The sequence below is a fragment of the Tyto alba genome, unplaced genomic scaffold, assembly GCF_018691265.1.
Source record: "Tyto alba isolate M040663 unplaced genomic scaffold, T.alba_DEE_v4.0 Super-Scaffold_11, whole genome shotgun sequence".
NCBI lineage: Eukaryota > Metazoa > Chordata > Aves > Strigiformes > Tytonidae > Tyto > Tyto alba.
Window position 1 is genome coordinate 2,880,972 of NW_024881273.1, and position 19,029 is coordinate 2,900,000.

General features: G+C 49.7%; 1 protein-coding gene across 9 annotated transcripts in view; it reads left to right on the forward strand.

Moving 5' to 3' along the window:
• KCNT1 (potassium sodium-activated channel subfamily T member 1) overlaps positions 1-19,029 on the forward strand; it is an 86,554-nt gene that overhangs the window by 6,038 nt on the left and 61,487 nt on the right. For 8 of the 9 annotated variants that reach the window (XM_042786762.1, XM_042786761.1, XM_042786763.1 and 5 more), the window contains exon 2: positions 9,972-10,148. In XM_042786762.1, the coding sequence (XP_042642696.1) occupies positions 9,972-10,148 (177 nt within the window). Of the gene's footprint in view, positions 1-9,741; positions 9,791-9,971; positions 10,149-19,029 lie in introns of those variants that run through there. The other variant, XM_042786769.1, reaches the window with a different exon arrangement.

The window sequence follows — 19,029 nt, forward strand, 5'->3', positions numbered from 1 at the left end:
CTAAAGGGAGAATTTTCCCAGCAGATCATTAGCAAGAATTAGCACTTTCCTGAGCTAGCAACTTTTTTTTTTTTTTTTCTATTTTGTTTTGACATGAGCCTGAAAAATACTGGGCACCGGCAAATTTGGTAGAGGGTATAACAGCTTGGGCTGAGGGGGAATGAGACATCACCAGGGTAGTGTGCCATGGGATACCAGATACACTCCTGTGAATAATGATCTGGAGAGTAATGAGCTCTGCTTCGGGAGCATCTCCTTGCCGATCCTGATGAGAGCTGGGAACAGATAGCATTGTCCTGCTTGCAACTGGTCATCTACCAAGATGAGGGTTTTGGCTGGTTCTCAAGGTGGAGAGGGTGACATTGTTCCCAGGTAAGCTCCATGTGGGCGGGGAAGCCCCAGGAAGAAAATAGACTGGGCAACAGCAAGAGAGCAAAGGACTTTTAAGCCTTGCTTGAGCTGGAGGTGAGCTTTTCTGTCCCCTGGGCTGGAGGAAGGAGGGCTGCCGCTGCCTGCAGAAGGGTGCACTGGCCAGGAGCAAGACTGGGGTGGAATGTTAGGATTTGTGGGGACTAAAAATTGTCCTCGTGGGAGAATTCTAACTGGCTAAGACCCACTTGGCTTTCTGGCCTTCCTCACAATGCCAGCTGCTGGAGCAGGGACCCGTGGGACAGCCGAGGGGTAAGTCTGGGCGGTGAGCGTAGCTGCACTGGGATAAGTGATACCCAATGGCTGTGAATAGAGGAGTGGCTGAGGTGTAGAGACTTGCTGTGGTGTCGGTAGGGATTGTATTCCCCTTCTTAAGCAGGTGATAGTAGCAGGTTGGCTACTGGCTCCAGGAACAGAACGGGAGGCTGTCACAAGTGAATTGCTCTCTTTTTAGTTTAATAATCTGTTTAGGTTTAAGATTTTTCGCGGTTGGTAGGCGTGAATCATCAGCCTGGTGTTATCCCTGTGTGCAACAGCACCCTGTCATTAAAGGCTGGGTGATTTCCCAGGGGAGCCTGGTGTGCACAGCCTCCAAAATCCTCAGCGGGGATGATTTGGCCTCGCAGCGAGGAATTGTTTTTCACTTCCAGCAGTGTGAGTCCTGGTTGCTTAATTTCCTGAGCACTGGGGATGATTCTTCTTTTAAATGAACTTGCATGTGTTCCCAGGCCACCTTGCAAACCCAACACTGTGATAAAGAAAAAAAAAAAGCGCCATGTCCTTGCTGGGGCAGGGCCAGGTGCTCCGGGAAACCTGCTCCTCAGCATATAGCTCCTACAAGGAAGATGTAGTTTAATGTTGTAATCCATAAATAGCCTTGGAGATGGCTGGGTCAGGAATTTCCCGGCAGGGTTAGTGACCTTGGCTCAGCAGGCTGAGTGTGTTTCGGATCTGCCCCTTCTTCCGAGGTTGTTCATGGCCGGGATGCTGGGAAGAGCACTGTGGGTGCTCCAGAGCCTGTCCCTGCTGGGAAGGGTCAGGCTGGAAGGGTGGCTGCAGCCAGAGCTTAGCTGGAATGTCGTGCCCATCCTGTCCTTGGGTGCAAATCGCTGGTGGAAGTGGTTTGCTTCCAGTGGTGAGTTGAATCTTCACCTCTGGAGAAGGCGAGCGAGTGGGATCCTGCGGTTGCTCCCGTGGCAGGAGCCCTCCCGGCTGCAGGAGCCAGCCCCTTGTCCCAGGGTGTTGGGGTGGGGAGCAGAGCTGTGGCCTTAGGAAAGCAGGGGCTGGCACGTTGTGCTGTAAGTGATCATCCGAGCGAATTTGCACTCTTTGCGTATTTACACAATAGACTAAACCAGTTGCAAATAGACTGTTACGCTCTGTGGTCTGGCTGTCACTCTGGTTGGGAGTCCGAAGCCTGCTCGGTGCTGTCCCTTCCCTCGCCTTGGAGATGTGGCTCTGGCACTGTCGGCACCGGGTTAGGAGGGGTCTGGCCCAGCGGGTCCGGTGCTGCCCTGGGGCCCGTTCCCGGCACCTTTCCGTTCATGCACTCCTTGAAGTCCTCTTGCTGGTCTTGTGTTGATGGCTCTCCCAGGAAGATGCTGCGTTCACGTCCCCAGCGCTTGGCACAGCAGGGACCTGTGGGTGACAGACACAGTGCTCTCCAAAACAAAACCCTTTGTGAATTCAGTGATGCCTTGGGAGCTGGAGCCCAGGCTGGTTCCCTGCCCTAGCCACTGAGAATGCTTTCTTCAGCTTTTTCTTTTGGTACTACTTAATATTGCCGAGCAAAGAGGAGGGGATAAGTGCCTTTTCCTTCCAGGAGACTCTTTGAGAGAGGCTGAAGCCTGCTTGCTGCCAGAAGCTGGGGGATGTTTTTTGAATTGCAGCAATGTCTACAGTGCACTCTTGCAAAAGGGGGTTTAGGGTTGCAATGAGTGGCCCTTGGTGCATGCCTTCTCTTGTGCTGCTCATCCCCTTCCCCACCAGCCCTTCCCTGCCAGCTCCAGCCTGTTCTTTGTCCCACACAGTTGCAGCTGCCTGATGAACCTCTGCAAAAGGGAAAGATGGGACCTGCAGTGCCACAAATAAAATAACAAGGCTTAAACTGGAAACTTGGTGCATGTGTGGAAAGGGCTGCCAAGGCTGCAGGTGTCCCTTCTGTCACCTCCCCACCGTGGCACATACCCGTGCCTCCGGCAGAGGAGCAGGGAGCAGGGGGGTGACTGGTCAGGCACTGGGATCAAGTCCGTGCTCTGCAGAACGGGGTGCACACCAAGAGATGAAACCTGGCCAGGCGCTGCCAGCTCGCTTCACCGGCGTGGGCAGCCCCAGCCCAGGCTTGAGGAGAGGCAGCCGGTTCCCTCGCCTGCCCGGACCCAAGGATGTGTAGGATCTGCTTCCCCTCCCTCCTTTCTTCCAGGGTTATTTAGGCTTTGCAATCCTCAGGGACATCAGCGTGACTTGTTTAGCCCCGCCTGGGCCCTCCCTGCGGGATGCTCTTGGGGAAAGGGCTGGCTTGGCTCCCTGGCCCTTGGCTTCGGCAACCCGCAGCCCTCGGGGCTGGGGGAGCTGAGCTGCCGGCCTGCGCCGCTCGTGCGCTCGACGTGCTGCTGTTGGGATCAAAGAAAAGTGAAAAGATTTCTCAGTGGGGCTTTGCCTTCCCTGGGTTTTACCCTGTTGTAGAAAGCGTACGTGTGCATCAGGCCAGAAGGGAATGGGGAGACGTGGGGCTGAATTGCTAATACTGGGTTGTCTAATAAGAAAAACGGCTCTGGACCTGGAAGGTACAATTTCTACTTTTATCTTCTAGAAAATAGCATTGCCAGCGGGAGGAAGGCTTGTGGAGCTTTGCACTGACTCACGCTTCCTGTTAATTTTCAATGTGAAATACACAAAATGCTAATTTTTCTGTGAGGCCTGTGGTGCTAAATTGCCCCCGCTCGTTGAAAGGGAAGAGATGGATGGATTTCTCTCAGAGTTCTGCAGTTCTGTGGAAGTTTTGAGCAACAGCAGCCTCTGACGTGGACAGTCCAGCTGTCTATGGAGCTGCAACTTTCGGCACAGGAGTTTAATCTGGGAGACAGAGCGCTTCAGTATTGCATGTATATGTGTGTGTGTGTGTTCTGCAGCTGTTGTACCTGCAGAGCATGACTTGGGCCAAAGCTACCCAGAGTATCTGGAAATCAGGACTTGGATGTTAATTATGGGTCTGTTCACATCCCTTGGAGCACTTTAAACTCTCTTTAAATCAAAAAGTTTAAAATCCATGACTGTCATGCAAATAACAAGCAGCTGACAAAACAATTAAGTGAAATGGAAGGCTGTTGCTTGTGGACACAGAAATGTTTGTGAGGTGGAGAAAATGATTTCATTAAAGGAAATAGATCCTCCTCTTTCCCTGATTCCCCTTTTCTGTACCAAGGTCAGAGTGTTAGTACCTGGGGCTCTAGTGCTGGTCTTTTCAGTTCTTGCTCATACATTGTCAGAGAGTGACTTTGCGAGTTCGTTAGTTCATCATTCCTGTCCTCCTGGTTTAATCTGTGGGGTTGCCCACAATAAATGCTCTTGTCCCCTGCTTGTTCCACGCAGGTGTGGCAGGGGCAGGCTCTGCTCACGTAGCCGGCAGCATTTGTGCTTCTTGTTGATTATCTTTAAGGTTGGGAGTCATTCTGATTGCAGTGATTTATCACTTGGTCATGGGACTTGTGGTTAGAAAATGGAAGAGATGTTTTTGGCGGTGTATTTTTGGGGTGAAAAAACCCTACCAGTTGGCCTGTGCCTGCATCCATCCCCACCGCAGCCCCTCTTGGGCCACACCTTGGTGTAGAAAATCCTCCCGTGGCTCTGGACACATCGTCTGGGTTCCAGGACTCCTGATCTCTATGAATGGCATCAATGAGCTTCGTGTGACCTCTGGGGACGGGGAGGGGATGGTGGAATAAAACTCTGGGACTCTTCCTCTGACAAGCTGAGACGTAACCGACAGTGATGTTAGCTAGTGCTCACAGGGAGGTAAGGAACACGCGCTGCTGGGGAGGTGGCAGAGAAAGCAGCTCTTTGCCCGAGACGAGCACCCCGGCTCCTCCACGGGGACGTCCCTGCAGGGAAATCCTGCCCCGAGAGATGCTGAGCTTGATGTCCGGGGAAGGGCGATGCCGAGCTGGTGTGCGAGGCACGCCTGTCGTGGGATGTAGCCCACGTGTGTTTGCCCCCACGTGTGCAGATCTGCTGTTTTCCTTCCCTGTGTCTCCTCGGGCTGTGCTGCTGTGCCAGCTCGCTGCCCCTCCGTGCCAGGAGAGCGGTGCCAGCGGCGGCAGCAGTCGCATGTCACCGGCGTGGGAAGGGTTGCTGTCTTCCAGCCCGGCTCTGGAGACTGAGCATGCGTCTCCCCACGCACTGGGGCCATTAGGAGACCCCACAGGGATGTCACTCAGAAGCAAAAAAAAAAAAAAAAAAAAAAAAAAACCAAACCAAAACAAAAAAACCCAAAACAACAAAAAGAGAGGGGGGAACAACTGTAACCCGGTAACCAAGAGCTGTGGGAGGAGAAGCAAATAGAAGATGGTTGTATATATTTTAATAAATATAGAAGAATAAAGGACAGAATTTCCTGTGCGGCTTGGTTCATCGGAGAGGCTCTGAGAGCCTGTGAGCTTGACTTCACTGCTGGACCAGGGATGCAGGGCCAGATTCTGCAGCTGTGGCTGGTGAAACTCTGTGGCAGGGAGGAGAGGACGTGGCAAGGTCCTTGCTGTCCTGGGGCAGCCTGGCTCCAAGAGCCCTCGGGAGAAGCGTCCCATCCCTCGAGTGCAATCTAGACACCATTACCCTACGATGGGTCTGGGCCAGCACAGAGCATCTGGGGGCTCCAGCCCCACCAGTGCCTGTTTGCTGCCCAAAAGGCCGGGTTTAGCCTCGCCACGGTGAGAGCCAGGCTGGCTTTGCCTCTCTAACACCAGGTTGTGCTGCAGCCCCACATCTCTGCCAACAGCAGGAGAAAGGTCAGACCCTGTGTCTGACACCTGCTCCACCATTGCTCTCAGCCAGGGCTTGTCCTTCCTGCCCTGGTAGAGGTGACAGGAGGCACAGCAGCAGCTGGCTGTGGTGTTGCAGTATGTGCTGGGTACTGAAGCTTGAGGAAAAGGGACTTTGCCTGGGGAGGAGATGTCGAGATTGGACACGAGGTACTTGCCTTCTTGCCCACACATACAGACTCCTCGACATCCTTCTGAGGAAAGGATGGAGTTGGGACAGGCAGCTGCCAGCGGGACTTTGTGCCTCTGGCTCCTTTTACAACACGGAGTACTGGGAGAGCAGGGATTTAGACTGTAGGTTATGCAAGAATTTGCCCCAAATGTAGGTTCAGCTGTTTCTTCTGTTTGCATACCCCAGCCCCTAGAAGGAGGAGAGGAAGGGCATTCTGGGAGAGTCTTCAATAATTTTTGGTGCCAGTAGACTGGGGGCTGTCACCAAGAGCTTTGGAGCTCCTGATGGTGCCTGGCAGGTCCAGGCAGTTACATCATGCAGGTACCAGAAGGTAGGATTATGGGATCTGTTGATGACCCTGGGTGGTTTGGGATAAGTTCATGGTGGGAAGCAGGAGGATGCTCTGTGGTGTGTAGCGTGCAAGAAAGCAGAAGAGGAACTTGGGTTGTGTCCTTCCTCTTCTTTGATGTATATAGTACAAAATAATAATAAAAAAATAATCCTAACAACAGGCTCCCAGCCCGTGGAGTTTCTGCTGAGGCAAAGCTGCCTCTTGGGTGCTGGGAACCCGAGCAGCCTCCGACGAGCTCCACAGGGCACGCGCGTTGCAGAGCCCCCGCGGCCAGGCGCAGCCCCAGCTGGCACAGGCAGATGTGTGGGCTGTCACTGGTCTTCTGCCTGCGTTCCCAGTCTCAGGGGATGGTGCTGTCAGCAGCGTAGCTTTCCTGTGTTCCCCATGGTGGAAATACAGCAAGGGAAAAACACGACTGCGACCAGCCCACGCATGAGAAAGCTTATTGAAGAAACCCAAGGTTGGTGCAGCTCCGAGGCTCCTGCTAGAGTTTGCTCCGTGGGGCAGCTGTGTTTGCTAAACTGGGGTGGCGATTGCGTCTAGCTGCAGTTTCGTGGTAGGAGAGATCAGTGGGGAGATCTGGTTTGGATCACACTCGGCTTGATCCCAGCTCCCGTGTTCCCAAGAGGCTGAGCAGTAGGGGGTCCCCCTCCCGGCGTGCCGATTGCTGCCGGGGAGCTGGCCAAGCTGGGGGAGAGACGGTGTCGTAGCGAGAAAGTGGAATAGTGTTGAGGTTTCCATATGCTGATTACAACGTGCATTTTTAGTGGTACATGGTTCTGGAGGAAGGAAGGAAAGGGAAGATAAAAATAAAGCTGCAGTCCTGTATTTAGCTATAAATCACTTTGGGATTTTTTTTTTTTTTCCAGTAGTATTTGAAGACTATGCAATAAACAAGCTTGTTCATGATTTTTTTATTTTATATCACTACTGCTTTAAAGAAGTAGCTGGGTTGCTGTGGCATTTCTATAGCTCAGAATCCCGATGTTTGGGTGGAGAGGAGGGTTGCAAATTCTCTGTGCTGATGTCAGGAGATCTGTGTGCAGTGCAGGAGCCCTTTTTTCTAAGACACTGATGTGCAATGTGTCTTAAAGTCACTGTGTAATTGATAAAGACATCTTTATCAAATAGGTGCATGCAATATTTGTCTTACTGAATCTGCATCCAGAATAAACAAATGTGCCAAGTCTTTAAAATTCTGAATGATTTCATATGCGAGAATGAGAGAGAATATATTACAAATGTAGCTGCTACTGCAGATTGGAGAAGAAACTCAGATGCAAATACATAGCAGAAATTGTGTTTCCAGAGATGCTGATATAATTGGATTTTACTACAATTTCTTAACACTAAAAAAGGACAGTGGTAAGTATTTGCCTTGATTAATGAACCTGGCACATGATCTGAGGCCAAGTGAGATGGATCAATTGGGTTTGAAAGGAATCGGGTGGAGTTTAAAAAACAGAAACACACCTTAAACCCCAAAAGACAAGTGTTAGGCATTTGAAGAGGCTGGCTGTACATAGACATGAGTGTCCCTGGTTTTTGGTGGATGATGGTGGACCCGCCTGCCCAGAGCTCGGGCCGTGGGAGCTGTGATGCGTGTCAGCCAGGGTGGTGGCTCTGTGTGAAGGTGCCCTTTCCACATGGCCGTTGGTGTGTCCATGGCTGTGCAGCCGTAGCACTTGTCCTCTCCTCCGGGAAAGGAAACAACGTGCTCTTTTAAACAGGTGCTTAATAATCACTGGAGATTACTGTGTGTGACAGTCTCCTTCAAATGCAGTTGTAATCGCCCACATTTGGAGTTAGGCACCTGGCTCCCCACTTTAAATTATGCAGCTGAGTCAGAGAAGGAATGATTTTTAAAATTTGTTTTTTCTCTCCCTGAAAGTCCCGTTTAGGATGCTGTCCTGGCCTCACACGAAATCTCAGTTGGGCTAGAACGTTGCTGGAGTTGGCCCGGAGAAAGTATTTTTTGGCTTAATTTGTTGTAGTTAAGCTCTAAGAGGAAAGACTTCATTGTGGCTTTGTTTTTGTGATTAATGTTAGATCCTCCTTTGCAATGTGAGCTAGAGATGGTCAGCTAACTTCTGTGCTTATATCAGTTGATCCAGAGGGAGTTCTTGAGTTGTCAGGAGCTTGGCTTGATTTCTCCTAAAGACCGAGTTTTAGATCAATATATATCATAGAATAACCTCCCTGATGCCGAAGGCCCTGCACAGATGCATTACTCAGTGCAGAGCCTTGGCTGCAGTGTGCATACGGCAGCTAAAAGGAATTGAGAAGCTCTGAGGGTATAGAATTAAGTGGCAAATAATATGAGTAAAAATAATCTGAAGCACTGAGAGTGAGCTGCATTGTCTTCTGGGGCTGTGTTCAGCAGAAATTTTGCATGCTGATTGCTCTTCCAGAAACTCAGGAACAACAGCAGATCAGGACTCTGGAACTTGGTCAGCTGGGAACTTATTTACAGGGGTTTGAGTTGTTACAGGTAGAAGATGGTGTGTGAGGAGCCTCAGATCACGTTTCTGCAGCCAGCCGCAAACCCCAAGATGTCTGCTTATTGCCAATTTAGCATTCAGCTGTTTGAAGCTCTTTTACGTGTATGTAGCTTATGCAGTAGGTACTGGAGGCCAAGCTGTGGGAAGGTGATAGGAATGGGTTGGAGAGGCTTTGGGTGAGACCCTTGGAAGTACATCTGAAAGCAGTTGGAGCCTTTCAGCTATTTGCCTGCCTCACACTCCAAAGTTACACGTGAGGGACAAAGAATCAGCTCACTGCAGAGGCACCACGTCTCCTCTTCTAAGATCTCCCTGTCCTTCCCACTTTCCACAAAGGATCTCTGGAACTGGAGTTCCTGCCACAGCACAGATAAATTTCACTGATGAAGCCAGAACCCAAAGGATCAGGAGCTGTGATCTTGTGTGTCTGTACACTGGCTTTACACCACTGAATGGCTGTGTCAGCTTGTGAAGGGAAGTTCCAGCTCAACCCTGAGCTGCTATCGTTAGTAGCTCTAGCTGACACGGGAGCGGTGTCGTACCCATGTTCTGGCTGGTAAATGTGGTTTGATGAAGGAGACCAAAGACAAGCTCTTAGCCCTCTGAAATGATAGTTTGAGAGCTGGTTGAGTTTGATCTGTTTTCTGTGTGGCAAGGCAGACTGCATGGAGCTGGCCATACACGGCTGTCTTTGTCTGAACAATCACTTTGGGTCTCTCCCAGGCATTGTGATTCCCCCAAACCCCTCCTGCCCCTTGATCAGACACATCAGCACACCAAGGGATGGGTTGATATATCCTCCTGGCCACGACACTTGGCAGCTGGACAGATGACTGACTCATCAGTGTTCGCGGTTTCTCATTTAATACTGAGGCTGTTCAGGTGATTTAAGTGCTGGCAGTCCGGAGAGGAGGTTGTGCTTCTGCTTCCAGCACGGTTGCAGAGCCATTGCCTTGTCTGCCTCCCAGCCATACTTTTCTTTGCGGGGAGGGGGAGTGGGAGGGGGGGGGAGCCTGGGGGTGGACCTGGGTTTGGTTGTCAGCTGTAGATCTGTCTTGCGAGCGGTTTTATTTCCTCCTGGCGATTGGGCTTTTCCATCGGCTCCCCTTCCTCTCTGCTGTTTGGCTGCTGAGAAGCAAATGTCCTGTGCACGGCTCTGCCCTGCGGGGCGCTCCGGGGGACCGGGCTCCGCGCTGCGCCCACCCCGCCGGCCCCTCGCCTGAGGCCGGCCGAGCCCCTCGCCACCCATGCCCCCGGGGGGAACGTTCTGCAGGGGGGGCACCGCCGCCTGCCCCGCAATGTAATTGCAGCCGGGGCGGGGGGCTGCGGGGCGGGCGTGCCGGGGTGCGGGTTGCGCGGGGCCGGCCCCGGAGGAGGTGCCGGGGCGGGGGCGGGCAGGGCAAAGCAAGACAGGCCTTCCTCCCCCCCCCCCTCCCCCCCCCAACACTCCTCCATTGCCGCTGCCCCCTTCTCTCCCGCAGGCTCTCGTCGCCCGGCGGCTGCGGGGACGGCGGCGGGAGCCGCAAGAGCAGCGGGGTCATTCTGGACATCGCCGCCTTGAAGATGACGGAGCTGGAGTCCGAGGTGCTGCCCCTGCCGCCCCGGTACCGCTTCCGCGATCTGCTACTGGGAGACCAGTCCTTCCAGAGCGACGACAGGTTCGGGGGGCACTGGGGGGGGGGGAGGGGAGGGGAGGGGGACAGGGGCACCCCCGCACGGGGAGGGGGTGTAGGGAGGGAGACACATGCCTGGGGACACGCACCTGGCGCACCCACGGCCGCCCTCTCCGAGTGGGACACCCAGGCGCGGCGGGGGGGGGGGGGGGGGGGCGCGGAGCTCTCCGCGGTGCTGATTCCCGCCGGGGCGCGGAGCTCTCCGTGGTGCTGATTCCCGCGGGGCGCGGAGCTCTCCGCGGTGCTGACGGCCCGTTCCCGTCGCGGCGGCCTCGGCGGGTGGGGTTGGGCACGGGGGGGCGCGACGGCTGGTGGGCATCGTGGTGTGGGAGCGTGTCGGGGTCCACGGGCACTGGGGTGGGTTCCTAGAAACCAGTGGTCATGCACGGCTGAAGGGGCATCGGGGTGCGGGAGCGCGTCGGAGTGCGCGGGCACTGGGATGGGTTTGCAGGAACCAGTGGTCGTGCCTGGGCAGGGGGTCACTGGGATGTACGTGGGCGTGCTGGGGACGGAGGCCACGGGGATGTGTGTGGGTATGTCTTGGACAACAGGCACTGGGAATATGTGGATGTTCCTGGGCTGGTGGACACGCTGGAGCTGCTGGGCATTGGGAGTTGTGGCTATAGTGGGGCAGCAGACATTGAGATGTGTCGGTATGCTGGGCAGCTTGCTCTGTCTGGGAGTCCCATGAGGGGTTGGCAAGGAGGAAAAGGGACCACTGTCTGGGAGCTGCATGGCATACAATCAGTGAGGTGAGGGGCTGGTGAAGCTCCCTGTTAAGCCATATGCGGAGTTTGTGCTGAGTGTGTACATTTATTTAGGAGGTAAAGCTCATCCAGGCTGTTCTCAGGGGCTGTCTTTGCAGCAGGGGATGCTGATGGGAGCAGAGTAACTTAAAGAGCTGCTGTGGATGTGGCACAACTCTTCCTTTATTGGGCTGTCTAGAGAAATGGCCTTTATGGGTTGAGCGCCAAGCCTGCTATTCCTGGCTGGCTGGCAGGGATTTATTACCAGGTTGAGTGAGCTAAAGCAAAAGGAGGAATGCCATCAGTGGCAAGTGAATTCCATGAGCAGAGCAGTTAAATGAAAAGGAAGAACAACAACCCTCCCTTCAACTCTGTTCATATCATAAAATTCAAGGAGCTACAATGCTAATGGGGTGTCAGTAAGATTGTCTTCTGTTGCCACCAATCAACTACATGGTGTAAACAGAGAGAGATGTAACTCCTATTTTAAAAAGCCCTTCAGTTGCTTGGGTGAGTTAGCCTTTGTCTAGCTGCTGTGTATTTGATACACCTGCATCAAGGCTTTTGTGCATCTGTGTTAAAAGGTAATGCCATTTTTTTAATGTGAACAAGTGTCATGCAAAAAAAAAAAAAAGTGAATTTGACTTTGAGTATGTGGGATTTACAGATGTTCTAAATAAGTGTTCCAAACTTTTAAAGATGTGTAAGAATTGATCTGTCTTGCAAATGAGTTTGTGATCCTCAAGATTTTGAAGCCCAGATTTCCTTACCAGGCACATAACATTTATATAGTTTTATGGGATAAGATGAGAGCTTGATAGGAAATTCCTGCTGCAGAAAATGTTTGGATTTTAGAATGGTTATGATATGGCTCATTTGATAAGTTTGAAGTTCATAGTTTTAGTATTTTTCATATTTAAGTATTTTAATGGATCTGAAATAGAGAAGATAGCAATTGCAGATTGTGAGGCTTTTCTGCGTTTCAGTATTAAACCCTTAACCTTAATTTTCAACTAGATTTGAGTGTTTCTGATTCAGAATCTCTAATTTTATTGTGGAGATACTCTGGATTGTTTTGTTAAATTCATTGACCTTATTTCTCAAGATATCTTTGTTTCACCGGCTTTATGGGGCTATCTTTAGTTGTTTGACTTTCCCCTTCATCTAGAAAATACTGAAAACTTCACAGTGTGTTTGGGAATTCAGATCTATGAGCACACATTTGCTATTCACTTGACTTCACTGGGAATTGAGGTAAGTCACTGCCATAGGCTTTTGGAAATGCTGCTGTTAGGCCTCAGTTTCAGTCCAAGTCGTTAATGATACTGGGACCTTATAGAAGAAGCAAGCTCGCTGTGGTAATTATGACTAGTAGATTAGTCTGTTTCAAACCAACTGAGTACGGAGCTGACTTAAGCTAGCAGAAGAAAAGCAGAAAGCTTTTTTGGCTTTGCTGTGCTTATAAACACTAAGCAGCTCAGGGATGTGCTTTGAAGTGCTTTGTTACAGCACTGACAGGAATGTGCTGAGGAAAATTCCCCCGCGTAAACAGTTTGGGGAACTGTGAATGGCAAAATAGAGCTCATTGGACTTACAGATGTAACACTGAAGGAAAACACCCATAGCACTAAAAATCTCATTTATTTATAAAAGCCATGCTAAAGACATTAGCATCTCAAATATCTGCTTTTGGAAAAAAAAAAAAACAACACCAAATACTAGAATGATAGTGTGCTGCTGAAAGTGAGGAGGTTTCTGGGGTCAGCAGAAGACTGAAAGGATGGGAAACTGTAGGGGAATCCAGGTTTTGCTGCTTCTGGGAAATTAGAATCACTTTTGTTAGAGATGTATTAATTCATCCTCATCACAGGATGCTGAGGAGGCACCAATGCTGGACTGAGGTAAGAGAATGAGGTAATGCTGGAGCTTGAGGACAGAAGAGCTTGCTGGAACAAGTAGATAATTAGAGAGCTGTGGTATGACAGGAGAGAGCATGTCCAGATAACCCATGGACTGAAAGAACTGATCAATGAATATGAGGTGGAATAGGTGAAATAGGCTGCTTCTATTTTGCTTTTCTTTTTAGAATGTGAAAGGTGAAGGCAGTCGATCTAAGTAAGGCTTACTCTTTGGCAGGTAGACTGATTGACACGGGAATTAAAATAATAGTTTGAATGTTGTGTGGAGGATGGTAATAAATCAGCCAGGAAACAAATAAGAAACAACTGGCTGGAAGAGGAATGGGTGAGGTAGATGTATTTGTGTAACAGAGAGGGAAAAACCTAATGACAAGCAAATCTAGAGTTGTCAAATGAAAGTGCTCCTTCCAACGTGTCCTTATTCATCTTTGGAGCTCACTACATGAGGCATCTGGAAGACTTTGGGCTTGGCTGTATCTGAATGCAGTGCAACTGTATTTAAACACTATGCTTGACGTATTTGCCAGTCAGGTCTTTAAGTTACAGAAACAGGATTAACTGTCATTCAGCTCAAAGTTTCCAGAGGATAGAAACTGCTGTCTCAGGGCATAAATCTGACTAATGGGCGCTGGGAGGTAATTTCTCCTTTGGGGAGAGAATGTTCTTTTTATGAACACTGAAGTTACCTCAGTTGTCTGGCATAAGTCCTGTCTGGTTTAGAAGTTTTTCCCTCTTTTTGGAACGTTCTGTCAATGTCAGTACTGGGAGAAAAAGAGATGGGTCCTGCTCTCTTGTGTCAGTATTGCATTTCTTACCTCACTGATGTTTTGTGGTCATGAAAGTATTCGGAGCCACTGGAATATGACAGTAAATCAGAGTTTAAGATGTTGATCCTGTAGCAAAAAGAAGGTGAAGAACTAGGGGCATGAATACCGCTTGTGCCTGGCTGCCCTCTCCCGTGCTTGGCACACGACTCCTCCGGTCACGGGGATCCGCGGCGCGGTGGTACCAGTGTGAGGAGGAGCCGAATGCAGCGTCCCATCGGCGCTGCAAGTTGGGGCTCTGTAAGGAGGGCTTCTGTTCTAAAGTGGTACTGGTCTTTGCTGATTAAAGGCAGCTGAGAAAGCACATCTGCTGAATTGATAAATATTGTTTTATACCACAAGCTGTGGCATCCCTTTGATCTTTGCTGTCCTGACTATGGCAGTTTTTGATCTGCATTCTCTTTTCTTGGATGGTGCTGACAACTGGGTTGGGGCATGTATAAAAAAAGCCCATAAATAAAATTAAACTGTATCTCAGAGAAGTGCCATTAGGAGTTTATTTGCTACCTAATTTAAATAGTCTGAATACTTTCCAGAAAATCGTTGTCAGAAGCCACAGTCCTATTTACAGTAGCAAGAAGTAATGGATGTCACTTTGATTAAGTGCATTTTTCTGAGGCTAATTATCAGCAAAGAATCATTTTGATGGATGAGGATGTTTGGAAAAGCTGCTTGTGCAGAAGAATTCAGCAACATCTCTATAAAAATTTTAACATCTCCTAAAGATTTTTTGGATGTTGCATAACCAAGAAAAGAGAGGCTTTTAATAACTGGGGTGAATTTTTTTAAGTTTCTGCTTCTAGGTTAGATAGATTTTGAAAACTTCTTTGTTAAATGACATCTGGTCCTTGCCTCTTGAATTTGTCACTGAGTGGTGGCTCTAAATCATAGGCTGGATTATACTTGGCACAGGCAAACTAGAGTGCTGAAATATCAGGCTTATAGTATCTCACCCTTGCAGTTTTCATGCTAACATGCCCCAAGTGACTTCCTCATCAAATGCGTCATTACATTAATGGATCTGAGCAGTTTTATGTCCGTCTGTCAGATTCCTTGAATATGTCTGTGGCTGAATCCCCACTTCATTGCCATTTGATTTAATGAGCAATTTCTCTCATTTTATTTGGAAGATGCAGATGCTAGTTTGAAAATTGCAGTTTGCATCCAGAAGTTAAAAGACATTTATTTCTGTGATGGTGAGGTAATGGCCAATATTTTAGGTTCTGGATTGCAGTGTCTGTTCAGGCTGTACCCTTTGTGCTTGTGAAGATTTGTACCTGGATTTAGGGGATTCAGCTCTGATGCCTGTGTGCCACAAAAATTCCTCTGGAAGAGGCTCTTTATCTCCCAGCAGTTCGGCCCCTTGATTGTGAAAGCAGGAGGAAGGTGTGTATTGTCTGATATCCATTCCCTCAATACGAGTGTTAAGACCCAGTCTGCCACCAGCCCTGTGTGCAGAATCTCTCAAGGGGTGACCCGGTCTCAGCCGCGATGCCTGAGCCCAGCTCCAAAGCAAGTAATAAATATCACTGGTGAAGATGGTGGGATGCAAAACAGAAACTCAGGAGTGGCTGTGTGACCAGCTGAATTGAATTGCTTCCCCTTTGCTTTTGTCACCTGGCAAAGCAAAGTAAGAACATTTGTTAATTGGATGAGGCTGTTTTCCCCGAGTCAACGCTTTTTCAGAAAGTTTCTGCCTGACAGTACACAAGCCAGTGTCTGCTCCTGAGAGCTCAGCCAGCCTGCGGCAGTAACCCCACTCCCCTTTGGAGCGATTTGGGCTCCATCTGGGCTCCTGCTCCTCAGCTGGCAGCACGGAGGGTCGGGCAGGTGACACGTACTGGTGTAGCTCTTTCCCAAGGAGATGCCTACAGCTCTGCTGTCCAAGGCTGTGAACAAGACCGAATTCTGTCCCTGGGTGCCATCTAAGCTGTTGGAGAAGTGTTGGGGAAGCTTATGGGGTCAGAGCGGACACACTGTGCTCCTCCGAAGGGGCTTGTTCCTGCTCTCTGAGTGAGTGGGGCATCCCAGGCCCCCCGTCATCCCACACGGCTCTCCTGAAGCACGGTGCCTTAGCTCTAGACTAGCCAAACTTAGAGCAGTGCGGGGAAAAAATGCCTGAGACAGGGTGTTGGCATACTTAAATCAGCTGCCAGTCCCATTCACAGGGACTCACAGGGGGCAGCCCCGATAGCCCCCTCCCCTGCCACCAAAAAACTCCACCACTCACTCAACCCAGGACAACCACTTTACATGGAAGAGTAACCAAGAAGCCTGTGCTCCGCAGTCCTGGGTGGCCGGGTCCTCTCCCTTAACAGAGGCAAAATCAACATGTGTTGCCACTGGATTCCTCTGCCTGTCTCCAGATGGGATATACCGGGCTGAGGAGTGTGTTGGAAGCTTTATAAAAAAGATTTGGGTTTTCTTCTGTTTGTACATTTTTGTTTTTTTTTTTTTTTTTTCTGTTAATGATAGATAGCATTCTTAATTGCATTTTGCTTTTTCAGTTGTTCTGAAAGGCTGCAGTGATGATTACTAAAGCAGTGTCTTAATTGAAGTGCTGTTTGGAGTTTTTTAAATGGATAGTTCCTTGCAGCTATTGGTGTGCCTTTGAGTATTCGTCTTAAGGCAGGAACCCCTGGACATCAGCAGGAATATTAGGAAAGTTATGAAAGTAATAGAATAAGACAAAAATCCACTTCTCTTATAATTACATCTATTATTTACAAAAAAAAAAAAAAAAAAAAAAAAGGCATTACTCTTTTCAGGGATATTGCTTTTACTGTCGGTAACGGACCCTTGCTAGTAATAAAAGTAAGAGCACATAGCAGTCTGGTGGAATGAGTGGAGGTGTCCCTGGAGTGCTGCAGAACGTACAGCTGTGCCCTGATGAAAAGGAAGAACAACATTGATTTTCGGTTATTTAGCGCAATTTAACACTATGGGCTCAAATTTCCATCCCTCCCTGCTGTATTTTTTTTCAGTTTGTTTACTTTCACTTTGGTTTCTATTCAGTTTATTGGGAGGATGGGTTTGAAAGGGAAAAACACAGTGTTTCAAGTTACCTGAGAGCGCCTGCCCAAGTGAAGGGGAAAGCATGGGCAGGGGTGGCAGAGGGCCACGTCCCTGCTGAGAGCAGGGGGAGCACTCCCAGCAGAGACTTACACCAGTTGAGGATCTGTTTTTTTGGCTCATGTGTGCAGAAGCAGAGGGGAAGGGCAGGGCCATGGGGAGCAGCGACAGCCCTCGCAAGCCAGCGGTGAGCACTCCGTCTCTGCAAGGTGGGCACGCTGTCAGGGGAGCACCTGGGTGGCCGACATTGGTCTTACTGAAGAAAAATGAAACGCGTTGGTAAAATGAACATTTTTACTCCCCTCGACCAGTTGTACAGGATGGAAAAGTCCTAACTGAAAAGTTCCCTGCAGTGAAACTGAAGAAACAGAGTGCAGAGTGGCATGAAGAATGTTGGAGTCTTGGGTTCTACTGTGCTTAACTAAGGCAAATCTCCTTCCATGCATTCTTGGCGTGAGACTGAAGCCTGGGGGGGGACGTGGCCAGTTGCTCCAGTGGTGCCCAGGCCTGGGTGATCTTTCTGCCTGGGGCTTCTTGGAGCTCCTGTGCTCAGGTGGACAGCTGCTTAAACTTGCCGACGAAGAGCAGAGAGCAGAAATCACATGCGAGGCAGCGGAAGAAGCTTGGTTGCGTGTAAGATCTTGGCGCAGGTCTACAAGGGACGTGGGTCCCTTTTGCACCAGGGAAGTATCATGAATGTGAATCCGTGCCCACAGATCTGGTGAAGAAACGATGATATTTGTCATCGCAGCAAAACCCTGAGTCTGCAGAAATCAATGGGAGTGTTGCCATTGGCTTGGGCGGGGGTGGAAGGTCAGGCTGAGACCGAAGCTGTCACCGCTGCTGTAGTGACGGTGTGAGAAACAACTTGGCAGCTGTAGCTCTAATTGCAGAGAATGCATTCAATTTCTCTGCTCTGTTTTCCCACCGCTTTGTCTCGTCACAGTTGCACCTTTGTTCCCAAGGGAAATAATTTATTGCCGTTCTGAAGGTGGTGCTCATTCCTTTTCCTCTGCACAACCTGTTCGGTGACTGACGACGTGGAGGGAGGGAGTGTTGGAGCTCAGGCATCCCCCGCTCGCTGCCTTGGGGGAGACGGGGGCTTGACTCCTGCTACACCATCGCTGCCTTCTGCTGCCAGCCCTGTCCTAATGCCGGCTCTGCCTGGGCGTGAGGTGGCCTCTCAGAGACCCCTGTGTGCTCACAGCAAAAGAGATCACAAGCAGAGCCTAAATAAATTGGTTAGTAAATCCCCCCCATACATTCTTCTCTAAAGCATGGCACCTCAGAGACTTCATTTTGTGGTAGACTATGCAGCAGAGGGGTTTAGAGAGGAAAAAAAGGGCTTGAAATTTGAATCAAAACATCTCTGTTTCTGAGAAGTTCCACTAAGAAGAAGGGATTGATTCTTTATTGTCTACTATTTTCAGCTCTGCTTATCAAGAGAGACGTGAACACATTGCCTGCTGAAGCCCTGCAGCTAGTGCAGATTTCCTTGCCATGCTGCATTTGCCTCTGCTCCACTGGCACTTGCTTGGATCCGTAGCAGAGATGTAGGTATTAATTTGCAAAGAAAATACATCATATTCCTCCTGACTGGCAGCTCGGTGAATGGGTCGTACAGGCACTGCACGAATATCTTGCCAGCTACCTACAGAACTGTGCTGGCCACAGTTTGCCCTCAAAGGGTTGGCAGGGCAAGCTGTTTGGCAGCATGAGGCTAAGCAGCACCAGCCACCAAGTCCCTGAATCTGGAGATTTCTTCCATTATCGGTCTTCTAATTTGCTGCATTGCTGCAATAAAACTAATTTTATCTTCAATTCTTTCTTATATTTCAAAGAATTCAGAGTTTAGATTACGTTGCTACATGACATTTGGTATAAAGTGATACTGTTGAATTTCATCTGCCATCATGACCTTATTTCCTTTCTTGGTGGGGCATTTAGTTGCCATTTTAGCAAATTCACGGCTGGCTGTTTTACTGCAGGGAGATGATCAAAGTCCAACCCACTGGAGAACGCAGGTCCATGGGGGTGAAGGTCTGTGAGGAAGAGCAGGCTCTGCTCTCCTGTCCTGTCCCAACAACCTTATTGTGGGTGTCTTAAAATCTCCCCTGCCTAGCCAGAGGGCTGGGAGGAGGTTTCCAGGGTTGTGGATCCCCTGGGTAGGCTTCAGCACCACCCCTTCAATTATTCTAGACAGTAAGTGATAATGAATAAATGATAATGAAGGGGTTCGTGGTGATAGAGTTGAAATCCAGGGCTTAAGTCTTGGTGGGACAGTTAGGTTGTGGATGTCAGCATG